The following is a 16,051-nucleotide window of genomic DNA, read 5'->3' on the forward strand; positions in this document are numbered from 1 at the left end:
TTGCTCACTCGCTATTAGCTTAAAATAAGAAGATCAGGTGCGCTGGTTTCGTTTACGAAGAGATTTGTGCCCTCAAAATCGCGAGTAGGTGTCAAAGTCGGTCATTGTGGCGGCCATTTTGGGATTCTAACAAGTCTGCAGACATGTCCTTAAAAATAGAACAAAAATCGATTTCAAATCGACAGCCTTGAATGAAAAATCGAAAAAAAAATCCGCTCTATTGTATTTTTTTCCTCCACGTTTTCGAACTCAGGGCATGATTCTACACTAAAAATGATCATCAGCTTACCGAGTTCAAAAATCAATGGTATAAACTATACAGTAAAAAATACTAGCGAATTCACCTGCTACAGAGTGATAATCCTACATTAACTTTTTCAGACATTCCTCCAGAAGTTCCTTCTGGGATTCCTGCATAAATTCCTTCTGATTTTCCTACAAAAGTTTCTTCTCAGTTTGCTCCTAGAATTCTTTCTGAGATTCATTCAGGGGCTCTCTCTGAAATTCCTCCAGGGACCCAGGATTGTCTTCCGCGATTGATCTAAGAGTTCTTTCTAAGATTTCTACAGAGGTTCCTTCTAGAGTTCCTACTGAAACTACTCCAGCAGTTTCTTCTGGTGTTCCTCCAGGAATTAATTCTAACGATCCTCGAGAAGTATCTTCTTGGAATCGTAAAGAATTTCATTTTAGGATTTCGTTTGAGAATTCTCCAGAAGTTTCTTCTGAGAATTCTGAAAAAGTTTTCTCTGTGATTTTTCAAGGATTGGATTCCTCCAAAAGCTCCTTCGAGAATTCCCCTCAGGAGTTTTTTTCTGGGATTTCTTCAAGATTATCTAAGATTGACCAGTAGTTGCTTCTGGGATTCATCCAAGAGCTACTTCAAATATTCTTTCTTCTGGGAATTTCTACTGGTATTCCTCCAAAAGATTCATCCAGAATTCACTCCTTCCATTTAGGATTTCTTCAAAAGTCTTCTGGGATTTTTAAATGAGTTTTTTTCTGAGATTCCTCCTTTTGAAAAATTTCGAGATTTCTCCAGGAATCGGTGGATTCTTCCAGAAATTGCTTCCTGGATTCCTATAGGATGTCTCCAAGAGTTCTTTCTGGGATTGATCCAAGAGATCTTTCCTGGATTCGGCCAAGAATTTCTTGCGGGATACTTTCTTTAACTCTTATCCTTCTAGAATTCGTTCATGAATTTCTCCCATACTTGCTTCTGAAATTCCTTCAGTATTTTCTCCGGAGATAACACCAGAAGTTCTTTGTGGTTCCCTTTAGGAATTTCACTCTGGATGCTTCCAGGTTTCCTCCTGAAATTCTTTCCGGTGTCGTTTAAGTAATTCCTTCCAAGAATTCTTTCTTGATTTCATCCAAGAAAAAAATCTTGGGGGATTCCTCCTAGAACTTATTCCGCGATTATTTTAGGAATTTCTTCCGGGATTACTCCCTCCTCGATTCCCCAACATTTTCCATGGAATTATTTCGACTGTTTTGTATAAATTCTTTCAGATGTTCGTTTTGAGTTTCCTTCACAAGATCCTTCTGGGATTGCATTTCTCCAGGGATTCCTTCTGGAAACAGTATTTCTGAAGATATTTCATAAGGAACCCCATTCTCTTAAGGAACCTTTATCGAAACCTCATGATAAACAAACTTAATTCCTGGAGGATTCCTGGTGCTCCTGGATAAATGCCAGACTGAACCTCTTTAGGAATTTCAAAAACAATATCCTAGCAGAATCACAGAGGGAATTTCTGAAGGAATCCTGGATAGACTTGTCAAAAAATATCAAATGAATCGCCCATATAAAATCATAAAAGGAAGAAGTGAATTCCAGAAGGAACTTCTGGAGGATATCGGAAGAAATCACGGTTGAAATTTCCAGAAGGAAGAATCTTTAAGGGAAATCTTGGACGAATCCCAGAAGCAACTTCTGATCAGTCTTGGAAAATCTTAGAGGAATCTCAGAAAAAGCTCTGGGAGGTAACCGTAAAGGAACTCCTGAAGAAATTGATTCTCAAAGAAGCTTCTGGAAAGAAACTGATCAGAATCTCAGAAATAACTCTTTGAAAAATGACAGAAGAAACTTTTGAAGAATTCCTAGAAGGAACTGCTGGAGAATTCTCAAAAAAGGAAATCCAAAAAGATACTTCATGACGAATCCAAGAAACAACTTCTTGAGAATTCCAGAATTAAGTCCTAGAGGAACACCAGAAGAAACTGCTAGAGTAATTTCAGTAGGAACTCCTGGAGGTCCCACGAACGAACTTCTGAAGAAATCTTAGAAAGAACTCTTAATTCAATCGCGGAAGACAATCCTGGAGGGATTCCAGAAAGCCTCCTGAATGCATCTCAAAAAGAACTCTAGGAGGAAACTGAGAAAAAACTTCCGTAGGAAAATCAGTAAAAATTTATGGAGGAATTCAGAAGAAATGCCTGAAGAAATTCATGTAGGATCTGCAGCAGGCGAATTTGCTGTTTTTTACTTAACTGAAGTTCAGTCAGTAGTTTTGAAGAGTAAACATTTTGCATGTCCCGATCATTTTGTCTATCCCCTGTACTGCCCCCACTCGCATAACAGCCCCATATGAATAGGAAACCCAGCAAAGATGGGACTGTTATGCGAGTGGGGGCAGTGTAGTGCAATACGTAAATCTTTAACAGTGTTGTTACTTGGGTATAAGCTTATAGGCCATTTATGTGGCATCCGGGTATGCATTTGTTTACAAAAAAAACATGTTTCAGAGCAGTCGAACAGTAACACATTTCTTTTATTTAATTTATAGCACACACTTGTCAATAGGATTATCAACAATTAAATTTCATTATGACGAGTATGTATCCACTTCATATATGTGTTTGGCATGCGTGATTTATTCTTTGTCGTGTTATTTATTAATTGCTTTCTAGATTATAGCACCTAATCGCATCAACGAAAAAGCTGATCTAAACTGATTTGTATAATAATTAACACAATCACAATAAAAATTTGGACACGCTATGTTAAGACTTATGAAAATGTTATTATCATTAGGGTGACAATTGATCAATAGTGCAACAATTTTTAGAGTATTTGTACGTATAATTAATGTATATGCCTAATTATAAAAATACATGTACCTACATTTAATTAATAACATAGATACCTAAAAATATCGAAAATATTGAGAGCATCCTCTGTTGTTTACAATAACAGATCAAATGCTTTTTATAAAGTTCAGCTAAAAAGTCATGTGAACATATGAAAGTTGATCAGTTGAAAATTCTTGAACTGGTCAAATTTGATATGTTTTTCATTAGGCGCCATCCACAAATTACGTAACGCTCTAACGGGTTTTCGTACAAAAAAACGTTACGGAAGGGGGAGGGGGGGTCGACAAATGTCGATTTCAGCGTTACGTAATAAATGGATGCTGCCTTATAACGAATGGCCCAGTCTATTGCTCAACTTCTAGAGAAATGCACAATCAATGTAATAAAAATGTAACACGCTTTGCCTGTTTAGGATCATCAGCTCAACAGTATAGAGAATCAGAATAGGGTATGGGACCATTTGGGCAGGGGCACCTATTTTGGGCACTTGCTGCTATAACTCAGTCAATTTCAAACCAATTGATATGAAATTTTGTACATGGCTAGATACTCTGCGTATCTTACCGTACTCCAAAAATCAAGTCAATTGACTGAGCTATTTCTAGAGTTGCCGCAAGATCAAGAAAGTTTTCTTGATCTTAGACAAAAAATAGGATTTTCTTTTCTCGTTACACAATTCTGAGGTAACCCTATGCACGTTGATCGCTTCACGTCGCTTGGATTGCGTATTAGCTGAAATTCTGTAACTAAAACCTACTTGTTTCTAAACGGAATCTAACTCTTCACAGCTCCGATCCTCATCATGACCCAGCAAGGACCTGCCTTTGACTCCAACTGCATGACGCTTACGCGTTTTGTGCTGCAGGAGCAAAAGAAATACAAACAAGCCACCGGGGACCTGTCCCAGCTGCTCAACTGCATCCAGACTGCCATCAAGGCCATCAGCTCGGCTGTTCGTAAGGCCGGAATTGCCAAACTGTACGTGAGGCGACTTCACAGAAGATACCGTCCCTTAAATTTTAAACTTAACCAATCTTTTCAACAGGCAAGGAATCTCAGGTGACACCAACGTCCAAGGCGAACAGGTGAAAAAGCTAGATGTCCTGTCCAACGAAATTTTCATCAACATGCTGAAGTCCTCGTACTCGACCTGCCTGCTGGTTTCGGAGGAGAACGACAACGTCATCGAAATCGAGACCGAGAAGAGGGGCAAATATGTGGTTTCGTTCGATCCGCTCGATGGTTCCAGCAACATTGACTGCCTTGTGTCGATTGGATCCATTTTCGGAATTACCAGGTAAAAAGTGCGAAGAACTATAATTACGACAAATGTGCAACTAAGGATCTCAACTTAAAATTTCAGACAAGCAAACGAAGGAACGGAACCATCTGTTGCGGATGCCCTTCAAGCTGGCAACAAGATGGTAGCCGCCGGGTATGCCCTCTACGGTTCGGCAACGATGATCGTTATCAGCCTGGGAGAAGGTGTACATGGCTTTATGTACGATCCATCGATCGGAGAGTTTGTCCTAACGGACTACAACATGCGCATTCCCGAGCGGGGTAACATCTACTCCATCAACGAAGGATACTCCTCGACGTGGGACCCATCGGTGTACAACTACGTCCAGGACAAGAAAGACCCTGCCAAGGGAAAACCGTACGGAGCACGTTACGTGGGCAGCATGGTGGCCGATGTGCACCGAACGATCAAATACGGAGGAATCTTCATCTACCCGGCAACGGCTGCCGCCAAGAACGGAAAGCTGCGACTTCTGTACGAGTGCAATCCGATGGCTTACATCGTTACGAAAGCCGGCGGCAAAGCCAGTGCCGGTAAGGACAAGGAGATTCTGGATGTAGTGCCAACCTCGATCCATCAGCGTTGTCCGATTTACCTGGGCTCGAAACTAGACGTCGAAGAAGCTCTTAGTTATATTAAGTGAGTCTGGTGTGTCAGTGTGTGATTGTGTCTGTTGATGTTACGAATGCCTTTCGTTTATTCTTTGTATATGTCGGAAACGGTTAAAATAAATTTTGAGATTTAATTCTAAAGATTGCTTACTTAAGACATTCCGAAGGCTGCATCTTTTGTTTTTTTTTTTATGCTGTGATGATGATGATGATGATGATGATTGTGTACCCACCATCAGCGCAAGGATTACCTATGGCTGCAGAGTCATACCGGAAAGGAATGATCTACCTGATGGCTTGTTGTAGCAGGGTAAGCTGAATTTACTGGAGACCTTCGGAAGACAACACGATGGTTGTTATCTCGTGACAAAGTCTGGCCACCCCACGATCTTTTGTTTTTTTTATGCTGTGTGCTTAAAAGTCAAGGTGGTCATCTTGCCCCATAGTCCCCTACACTACCTGGTGTGCCGCGACCTCATTTATCGATATTATCGATATCGGTTTGCCCAATTTTTGGAATCGAAACGAATCTGTTTCCAATTATCGATATCGGATCCGATATCCGATAATGAAAAAAATATGTTTTTTTTTCACATTCACTTTTTATTTAATTTGGCGGTTTTAGTTTAGCTGATAACTTTTTAGCAATTCTATTTATTGATTTTTTGAAGCTTCATACAACAGCGGGAATCCACACTTCAAATACTTTTGGTATATTGGGTTTCTCATCAATGTTTAGACTACTGTGATAATTTGATAATCCACTGAATCATCATTTCCCAACAACATTTCACACTAATCAAACTTATTTTGTGTACCTTTTTTTTTTTTTTTTTTGTTTGTATTTATGTGTATTTTAACTTAAGCTAATTCTACACTTATTTTGTGTACCTGTTGTGCATCCGACACTTCTGTCATGAACTCAACCGAATTTGTATACGCTAGCCGCTGCGAAGTCGTGTGCGAAATTCGACTGTGATAATAATGAATTCGGGCCGAGTCTAAATGGGTGCAAATGTCGCAATATATAGGAAAATGCTTCTATACAGATTTCTTAATCACCTTTCTCCTGCCCTTAACCCGTTAACGCCCAAGGTGTCTCACAATTGAAATCTTTAAATAAATTTGTTATCAAAGGTCAAGTTCCAATAAAATAAGCATGATTGAACGAAAAAAATTGAAGTCTATGGTGTAGTTCCAAAAAAAATTCTTCATTGTTGGTCCTCAATATGTGATAATTTTCTCGAGTTCCATTTTAGCACTACTTCTACACTATCGTTATATTCTGATCCGTATAGATACAATACAGCTCTAAACAAGTGAGAGAGATGATAATCACTCAAAAAGAATAGAAAAAGGACTTTTAAATTGGGGCAGAAATATAACACTATAAACGCTTAAAAGTATGCAATGCATGGTCCTTGTAATTTCATGTAGTTTCGACTGCAGTGTTCAACATTTCTCAAATTTATTTTTTTGTATCAAATCAAATAAAGAGTACTCACTATGTGTAGCATAACCAAACGTTAAAATACTGAAGTTAGATTTTTAACAGATAATGATTTCTAATAAAGTAATTGAGTTTTTCCTTTAGTACCCCACAAATTATCTTTACGTACTTTTCAGAAATGTTGCATGTTTTAAAAAGAAAATCGTGTTAAATACTGTTCCTTTTAATTTGTATCCTTTGATAGATACGTATTTCGATCTCAACTATAAGGTCGTCTTCAGTGTCTCGTACCTACTTACACTAACACGCCCAGGTTCATCATCATTCCATGTATTTATATAAAATTCCAACCAGATATACTCTACACGGACTTTTTTCCTTCTAAACCATAGGGGGATAATCTGCTCAGCAGACACCTTAACAGAAGGTTAGGGTAGTGTAGGTCTGAAGCCGTCTTCTACAACAAAAGTAAAAGCCAGGACTGCTCTCTCCTCGTACCCACTAAACCATTCCTATGGTCGCCAAACCCTACGTCTCTCCGGAACCACCAAGCATGTATTGCTTCAGAGAGGGGCTAGTGCACATCGCACCCTCAAGGTTAGCTGCGTAGCCTAGCAGCAACGAACATCGATGACTCGCTCTGGAGAGTCCATCACGGTAAGGGGCCGTCCATATACCACGTGGACAGAAAATTCATGGTTTTTTACCGCCTCCCCCCTCCCCATGGACAAGCGTGGACTTTTCATTGACCCCTACCCCCCTCCCCCAATGTCCACGTGGACATCCGAAAAAAAGTTTTTTATCATATTTCTAAAATAAATGAAAAAAGTGATTTTGAAAAGTTTTTTTTTAAATATTGTTTTTTTTTTCTTCGTAAACAATGTCTTAAATATAATTGAAAACTTTATTAAATACAAATATTCTATAGCTTTATTTAACATAGAATACAAACAAGTAGCACAAAATACCTACAAATTTTCAACATTGTTTTAATTGAGCTTAATGTTTGTGAGAGTGTGGGTTTAATTCTTGCTCCAGATGGTGAAAGATTTTCGTCAATCGGAAAATTCTTCATTGGGTGTTTTTCGTGTAATATCCATCGCCTAATGTTAGTGATTGTTCAATGTTTAGTCTGTACAGCCTCTGATTGAAGACGGTGGTTTTTATAAGTGTTCAATCTATGATTGTCTGATTGTTTGCTGAGATAAGGTTATTTTAAATCTTAGATTTTTGTTGAGATAAGATTATATTTCTTAGATTCTTACAAAAACAAGATTTACAGCAACTAAATTGTATTGCTGAGGTTTAGACTTCAATATCCATTAGAAACATCTCAAATTTTAAAGGAACCTACAAAAAAAGTTTTTGAGATAAGCCTGCAAATCCCTACATGTATTTTGAAACTTTGAAGTAGTTTAAAAATTTGATATGAAACATACAGAACTTCAAAGAAAATTTTCTTCGAATGTGTGTAATCAGTTATCCAGTTATCAGCAGTGGATAACTGACACTGAGGAAGATTACAAGTGGTAGACGAAATACGCGTATCTGTCAAAGGATAAGCAACATAGGGCGGAATTAAAAGGTACGAAACTGATTACACTCATTCGAAGAATATTCTGCTTAGAGGGTTCGAAAAGTCGGTACAAGAAAATTTTCTGCCTGAAGCACCAACATTTGCATGGTCTACACTCCATTTTAAATCTCCCGAATATTCATCGGTGAAGAAAACTAAGTAATTAGTAATTTTCATAATTTAAAACAAATTAGTCTGTGTATCAATACCATGATTTTTTTCCTTGAAGAAGTAACTTACAACTGAAAGACAATGTATAATAAAATAAAATGTATGAAAGAACTGTTGAAGAGAATCTCATCAATAATGCGACATAATTTGTTTCGTTTGTAGATTTTTTTTTCCTAATTTATATGTCAATGTTGTCCACGTGGACATTTGACGAACCCCCACCCCCCTCTCCATGCACAAGCGTGGACTTTTCGCTAACCCCCTCTCCCCTCTAAGCTGTCCACGTGGTATATGGACGGCCCCTAACATGCTGGCGCTTAGCCAGTTTCCCGAGTGATCCTCGCCACTCCCTTTGTCCTCGGAAGGCGGGCACGGTCAATCCCGCCCGCGCCCAACTGCTTTGCAGCCATCAAGAACTGATGCCCACGTGCAACCCGATCTGACCTGCTCAAGGCAAGGGTATCACTACCCTTCAGGCCCTCTCAGCTGCACCAGAAGGTTGCTGACAGCAGGGTCTCCACCTGCCCCGACCCTTGCCGGGGACCCCTTTCCAACCGCGGGCTCGGATCGAACCCAGTAGACCGACGCCACGACAGCACCGGTACCGGGACTTCCTCTCCGCGGCCACTTAATCGCTGTAAGGGTCGATCTCGGGGCCGCAGGGCACCGGTATGACCTACGAAACCGACTCCGAACCCCTGGACCACCTCTTGTACTGCATCTAGCCATTCTCCGAGTCCACGCGCCACCTCCTCTGTAGCTCCCAGACAATATGGGTAATAGCCGTTGAAACGGCGTTCCAGCCAAACTCATCCCTACACATCCTCTGGACCAAATTGTCCGGGTTTGTGTCCTCCCCAAGGATGGAAGAAAATCACTTCTAGTGACAAATGATACAGGATAAGAACAATCCAAGATTGCCTTTGCTCTGTCAGTAGCATGATGCCAACACCCTCGCCCCGTGTTTGTATCATGGGATCATAGGCAATCAAAGCATCTGATGCACGCTTTATCATGGGATCACACGTTATCAGATCATGTTACAAGTCGCGATAAATTTTATTCATCACGATTTAAACCTGGATTTAAACCTCTTATGGACCAATAAACAGAATTCATTATCAAAAACAATACATTCATTGGCATTTCTTGATATTAGAGCAACAAGAATGCACAAAAAGTGAATGATTTTCGGTATTTATCATTTCGACTTCATGATAACGTTCGCATCATGGCCGCACATGCCTCGCGATTCAATTTTCGCGGAGCGTGGTTTGTTATAATGCTTGACGACAACGTTCTATCGTTGTTGCTATGATCGCGCGATGCGCTTCAACCGCGACACATTCGGGATCTTATCATGATCACTAGATTTCCATCCTTGGTCCTCCCCGCATGTGGCAAGCATACGGTCACGCATTGTGCGAAAACGCGGGCACACGAACAAAACGTGTTCCGCCGTTTCCTCTAAACCATTGCACACTGGGCATTCGGGAGAATCCGCATGCCCGAAACGGTGTACATACTGTCGGAAGCAACCATGACCTGTAAGGACCTGTGTCAGGTGGAATGTAACTTCCCCATGGCGCCTATTAATCCAACTATCTACCCTCGGTATCAACCTATGGATCCACCTTCCTTTGGTGGAACTGTCCCACGCAAGGTAAGTAAAAGGAAGGTAATCCAATATGTCAGATTCCACCATCCGCCATATTGGAAAACCTAACGACAGCTTGCAAGTTTGTATTCAATTTTTTTCACTAGTGAGATGACAAACAAAAACTTTCAGCCCTAGCAACGTAGCAACCCCACAGAAACCATTCACGCTTAACTTTTCAGCACTAAAATCAGACACACTCTATGACACTCATCGAGTGTTTCCTACTTACACGGATTGCAAATTAGGTCGTAAACCCACTTAAGCAAATATTTTGCAATATTTTCGGCAAAGCAATCTCTTTTGGTTAAGAAATCACCATTGTATATAAAATTAACAAAAATGCGGGGGCACGAGCAAATTTTAAACCTGGGGGAATATTACTCATTTTATGAGTGCCATGGAAATATGTTAACATTGGTTATCCGTGTTGAGAATGTTGTTGCCGATGCGGCCCAGCAACGCTTCTGTAGCGTACTGCAGCATAAACAAACTGGCCGGCTGTCACCTCCATCCCCCCGCAGTGTGCCGCACTCCCCGCATCCACTTACTGCTTATACGCTAACACCTTCCTTATAAACATCTTGGTCCCACGCGCGCTGCCATTTGACCATAGAGGCCATCCTGGCAGTCCTGCGTATGCCTCTTGTGCCGCGCATTTCGAAGCACTCCATGTCCTCACTGATAAGAATGCTGATAGGCACCATACCAGTAATGACACAGAGAGCGTCGTGTGACACGGTACGGTATGCGCTCGCAACCCTCAGGCACATAAGCCTGTAAGTACTTTCCAGCTTCCGTCGGTAGCATTTAGTACTTAGCGCGGTGCCCCACGCCGGGCCGCCATACCTAAGTATGGACGTAGCAACACTAGCCAGAAGCTTGCGCTTACTTGCGTACACCGCAGAGCTATTGGACATCATCCGGGACAGTGCCGCAATAGCTGTGGAGGCTCTTTTACAGGCATAATCGACGTGGCTACCGAAAGTAAGCTTACCGTCGATCATCACGCCCAAGTGTTTGACGGAGCGCTTTGACAGGATAGTGCACTCTCCTACACTGGTCTCCGTCTGCTGCTCCGACTTCCGGTTGTTCACAACCACCACCTCAGTTTTGTGGTGAGCCAACTCCAGTTTCCTGGATGTCATCTACGCCTCTACAACCTTGATCGAGTGGTTGGTAGTCAACTTTACCTCCTCGATCGTTTCACCGTAGACTTCGAGCGTAATGTCGTCGGCAAATCCGACAATCACCACTCCCACTGGGTACTCTAACCTCAACACCTCGTCGTACATGACATTCCATAACACCGGACCCAGGATGGAACCTTGCGGGATTCCTGAGGTTATGTGAAGCACTTCCGACCCACCTCCGTGTCGTAGACTAGTACACGATTCTGAAAGTAACTTCCGAGAATCTTGTACAGGTACTCCGGTATCCCACGCAAGAGCGCATCGGCAATAGCAGACCAGCTGGCGCTATTAAGGCGAAACTGGAAGCATTTTCTCATTTTTTCGGTTTTTGATTTTTTTATTAAATAACGAAGCAATATTTTCAAAATCGGTTTTCGTGCACATGTAGAGTATGGATCAAGGTATCTTCTGTATTTTTTTGAGTTGGAAAATGTTTTCCATTTTTGCAGAAACCATTTTTTGTGAAATTTTATTCAAAAATGGTTTCTGCAAAAACGAAAAACATTTTCCACTACAAAAAAAATCAGAAGATACCTTGATCTATACTCTAGAAGTGCACGAAAACCGATTTTGAAAATATTGCTTCGTTATTTAATAAAAAATCAAAAACCAAAAAGTGAGGAAATGCTTCCAGTTTCGCCTTAAATGCATTCCTTACATCCAGAGTCACGTCCGCGCAAAAGCGAATTCCCCTCCTCTTAGACTCGAGTGCTCTACACGGCCTCAACACTTATGTTTGTACTACTGCATGATTTTTTATTCGTGAACAATATGTGGGTTTTATGATGCTAGTCTGGGCACTATCAATGTTACATCGAAAAGAAGTCTTTCGGCTACATGAAAAAAGATAAACGACCCAAAAATTCAATTTTATTCGGTCTACCAATTGCAATATTGGGGACTACAAAGGTGATGATTTTGTTTGCGGTTTTCTGTGAGAAAGTGAAGGAGGGAAGATTTTTTGCTTTTTTTTCACACATACTCCCATAAGAAACCCCGTAGGAAGAAAGAGTGTTTCCCGGTTTATCAACCTTCGTAGTCCCCAATAGAATTACGTACCTACAAAAAAACATAACGCTGCACGGTGGGAACAATTGGCCAAAAACGTGAACTTTTTTCAGTAGCGTCTTAAGGCACCCTACACACTACTCAAACGGTTTGACCAACATTGACTCCGCCCCCAGGTTGGTGGTTGAGTTGGTGCTGTGTTTGACCGTGTGTAATGCTGTTTGACGAACCGATTTGGCAGTTCGTCAAACCGATTTGACGGTTGACGGTTTGGTCGGCAAAAATCAAACCAGTTTGATTTTACTCAAACCAACAGTGGGCGGAGCCAATGTTTGACGAACCGATCGTACCGTGTGTAGTGTTGTTGCACAAACATAGTGCGATTTCAAATGGGGGATGATGTTGGTGCAACCAAAGTGACATGTTGGTGCAACACGATTTGGCAGTTCGTCATACGGTTGCAGAAACATTCGCTGGTTCGACTAACCTGGGGGCGGTGGCAATGTTGGTCAAACCGTTTGACTGGTGTGTAGGGTGCCTAATAGTGTCTTCGGATGAAAATTTTATAAAAATAGGGCGCATCCAATGCATTGTCATTGCAATGGCGTTTAGTTTTAGTTCGCAACTTTGCCACAGGCGGCGCTGTAAAATTCAACTTTTTTGTTTCACGTTTTTTCAACATGGTGTCTTTGGCAAAGTTGTAGATATGCTCAATACAAATATCTTTGCCGAAGACACCAACCCTCTATCTCTTAATTGTTTCAAGATACAGAAGTATTTTATGAATGACCCCCCAAAAATCGTTTTATTCATATATTTCGAGAACGCGCAGATTTAGAAAGTTGCAATGTTCTACAAAGTTATGTAAAATGTCAAAATAAACATCTTTGTAGAAGTGAATAGGGTTCTAAAATGTAAATAGGGTTAGTTATGGCTATTTTTGAGTAAAAAATAGCCATTTTTCAAGGCTCAATAACTATCTTGGATGCAAATGGATGCAAATCAAACCCCACTAGGTTCAATTTGTATAACTATTAGTTGAATATCCTGATGTTTTCGGCTGTATCCTCGAGTATCCTTAGCTGGGGTTCTTAATCTTACTAGAGCCTATTTTTGACGCTAAAACGATAATATCAGTTTTTGCATGTCATTTAGAACCCCATTATCTTCTGTGAAGTGTAAATATTAACTATTCGCATAACTATATGCTTTATTGTTTCTACAAAAATCAAATATCATCGAATTATTATCATGTTATTTTAAAAACTGCATAGAAGTGAGCTAAACCAGTCGGTCATATGTAACCATAAGTGATCTCATCAGCAAGCAAATTTTATTCGTCTGTTCAAAACATGAATATAAATCTGGCATTCGATTTGAATAGGTCGAATCAGGGTAGGAATCACAGTCAACATACGAGCTAACAAAAAGGTATACAGAACATTTTGTTCTATCATATAATAAACAATCACACATATCATATCATATATTGAGAAAGAAAGGGACCATCATGGTACCTGATTGAAACGATTTGGGCAGGAGCCTGGAACTGCCTTCTCCTTGTTGTTAACTTTTGTGTGGATTGAGAGTGGGCTCTACGACCCCATCTATTGGGAGTATACTGTCAATCGTGGGCTTAATTTTGCAGTTGTTCGTGAGAACTTTCTTTTGGAAGGAGATTATTTTCCCAAGTGTCTCTGCTTGTGGGTCCGCACAACCCTTTTTGGCCCTTCATACAGGAGAGTGATTGATCACTAACAACAGCACAATCTTGATCAAATCGCTTTTCAGATTATTCCAGTATTATAGGCAGATGCCTTGCTACAATAATAGATGGTAGAACAAAATCATCAAAATATAATGCAAAAAGGGAGCACTTGCGCATCTGCAGATAAGTTCTTTCGAGTGAAACCAAAAAATAGAATCGCAAGCTTGCAAAGAAATATCTAAGAATTTTGCATCAAGCATTATAATAAAGAAAATGTTTGCAAAAACCGAACCCTCTGTAGGAAAAACATTACGGAACATTGACTCCTCATGTATTCCGTTCAATCCATAAAACACACTAATTGTCAAAATTATGCTCCATCTCCAAAATTATTGATTATGATTTAAATATAATTTTAGTAATCTAAAATCGATTTAAACATTTTTCGGAAAGTGATTCTTTGTAATTTGTGACTTTGTGAATTTTGGTTTTAAAGGAGCGGACCTGGTGTGATGGTTAGAACACTTGACTATTACGCCGGGGACCTGGGATCTAATCCCACTCCCGACAAACTCGCAAAATGTGAGTTCTTCCTTCGGAAGGGAAGTAAAGCGTGGGTCCCGAGATGAACTAGCCAAGGGCTAAAAACTCGTTAATACAGATAAAAATTTGGTTTTTGATTTTTCTAATTTTTATTTTTAAACAACCCTACATTTTTAACTTATTCCTTCCTCTTTTCAACTTAGTGTTCTTTAAGAACTTCCACAGTTGTTTATTAGAGGCCATTGCATGAATTTGAATATTGTGAGGCAAGCACAATAATACACTATGCCCAGGGAGTCCATCGTTTCCAGCTTGGCGATCCATAGCCTTAACCACTAGCCTAACTGGAGACCCGATTAAACGCATTTGTTTGACAAATCAGTCGTAAGGAGAGGGTCCAACATAGCTCTGGTCCTGACAAGTTTCTACCTCATGCTTCCACGGGTCAAGCGAACAAAGACCGCCAGCTAAGAGTTATGTGCTTAACTGGTAGTGCAACCTGGGCACTGTTGTCCTTCTGACTTCATCTAGATTGAGGAGGTACGTCCCGAGCGTCTGTTCATCAAGGAGGTGCGGCTCAAACATCGTCTGCTCTGGCATCCAGCAGTTGAGTATGAAATGCTCCTCCACTGGAAGCTATACCTAAGGTGGCAGCCCCACCACGATGGATAGGGGACCTTAGACCAACAACCTACTGTTCCATGTTGTATCAGTGGCAATAAGAGCATACCAGCCCTGCGACTTACGATCTGTCGATCGGTTCGAAGAGTTGAACAAATAAAGAATAGCTCAGTCTAGTTTGAGCGTGTATAATTGAACATCTCGGTTTTAGTTTAATCCCTCAGTACCGAAACCTCTTAAAACTAACCTTCGGTTAGTTCAGTAGCGAACGATGTGAAAATTTTCGGGTTTCGCTAAATATTATCCGCGTTGTAATCCGCGATTAGCGAGTGATATCGTTAAGTTCGATCCCCGTGGTGTGTAGTGTTCAGTTGGCTGGCGCAAGGAATTTGCAGCCCTAGTGCAAATCGCAAATCGCCTAGATCACCTCAAGTGTAATTGGTCACGTGTAGTGCGGTAATTATTTATTGCCTACAATTGCTGTTGGGGAGGATATTCATTTTCGGCACGACACACCAACTATCGAGAGCAGCTTCCGTGGTTGCAGCTTCAATGCTGAAATTCATTTTATTAACTTAATTACATATATACATTTGTGCTAACTTCTAATGATACAATACATACAATTTGGTATCTCTTCGTGCACTATGAACTGCTTCCCTCCTCAACCAGCAATAAACTAATCACTATAGTTTCAGAGGCAGATGTACCCGTGTTGCCAGTTTCACATACACTCCCGTTCAAAAGTTTGGGGTCACCCTTTCAAAAACATGTCATTTTTTTAGGCCCATATCTCCGCCAATTTGTGTCCGATTTCAAAACCCTAGGTTTCATTCAAAAGAAAATAAGTCAAAGAAACTTTGAACATGATTTAAAAGAAACTTATACAAAATTTTTTGTATTTAAACTTAACCCAAAATTGACAAATTTTCTTAAAATTGAATATAAACTTACGGCAGTGTCGCTGGAAATTGGGTCGACCAAATTTTAGGATGAGAGCGGTAATATGACCCATTTTCTATTAGCTTTGAACTGCTTTTTACAGAACTTAGCTAAAAAATCTAGAAAAAAAGTTATTAAGTAAATTAATCCTTAATGTCATCGACCAAAAGTTTGG

General features: G+C 40.4%; 1 protein-coding gene across 1 annotated transcript in view; it reads left to right on the forward strand.

The window, feature by feature from the left end:
* LOC109409255 (vacuolar protein sorting-associated protein 41 homolog) overlaps window positions 1-5,141 on the forward strand; it is a 48,299-nt gene extending 43,158 nt beyond the window's left edge. The window contains exons 12-14 of the mRNA XM_062847880.1: window positions 3,882-4,071; window positions 4,139-4,390; window positions 4,457-5,141. Coding sequence (XP_062703864.1) covers window positions 3,882-4,071; window positions 4,139-4,390; window positions 4,457-5,039 — 1,025 coding nt within the window. The 3' untranslated portion in view covers window positions 5,040-5,141. The remainder of the gene's footprint in view (window positions 1-3,881; window positions 4,072-4,138; window positions 4,391-4,456) is intronic.
* Window positions 5,142-16,051: the final 10,910 nt, after the last annotated feature.

The sequence above is a fragment of the Aedes albopictus genome, chromosome 2 (genome assembly GCF_035046485.1).
Source record: "Aedes albopictus strain Foshan chromosome 2, AalbF5, whole genome shotgun sequence".
NCBI lineage: Eukaryota > Metazoa > Arthropoda > Insecta > Diptera > Culicidae > Aedes > Aedes albopictus.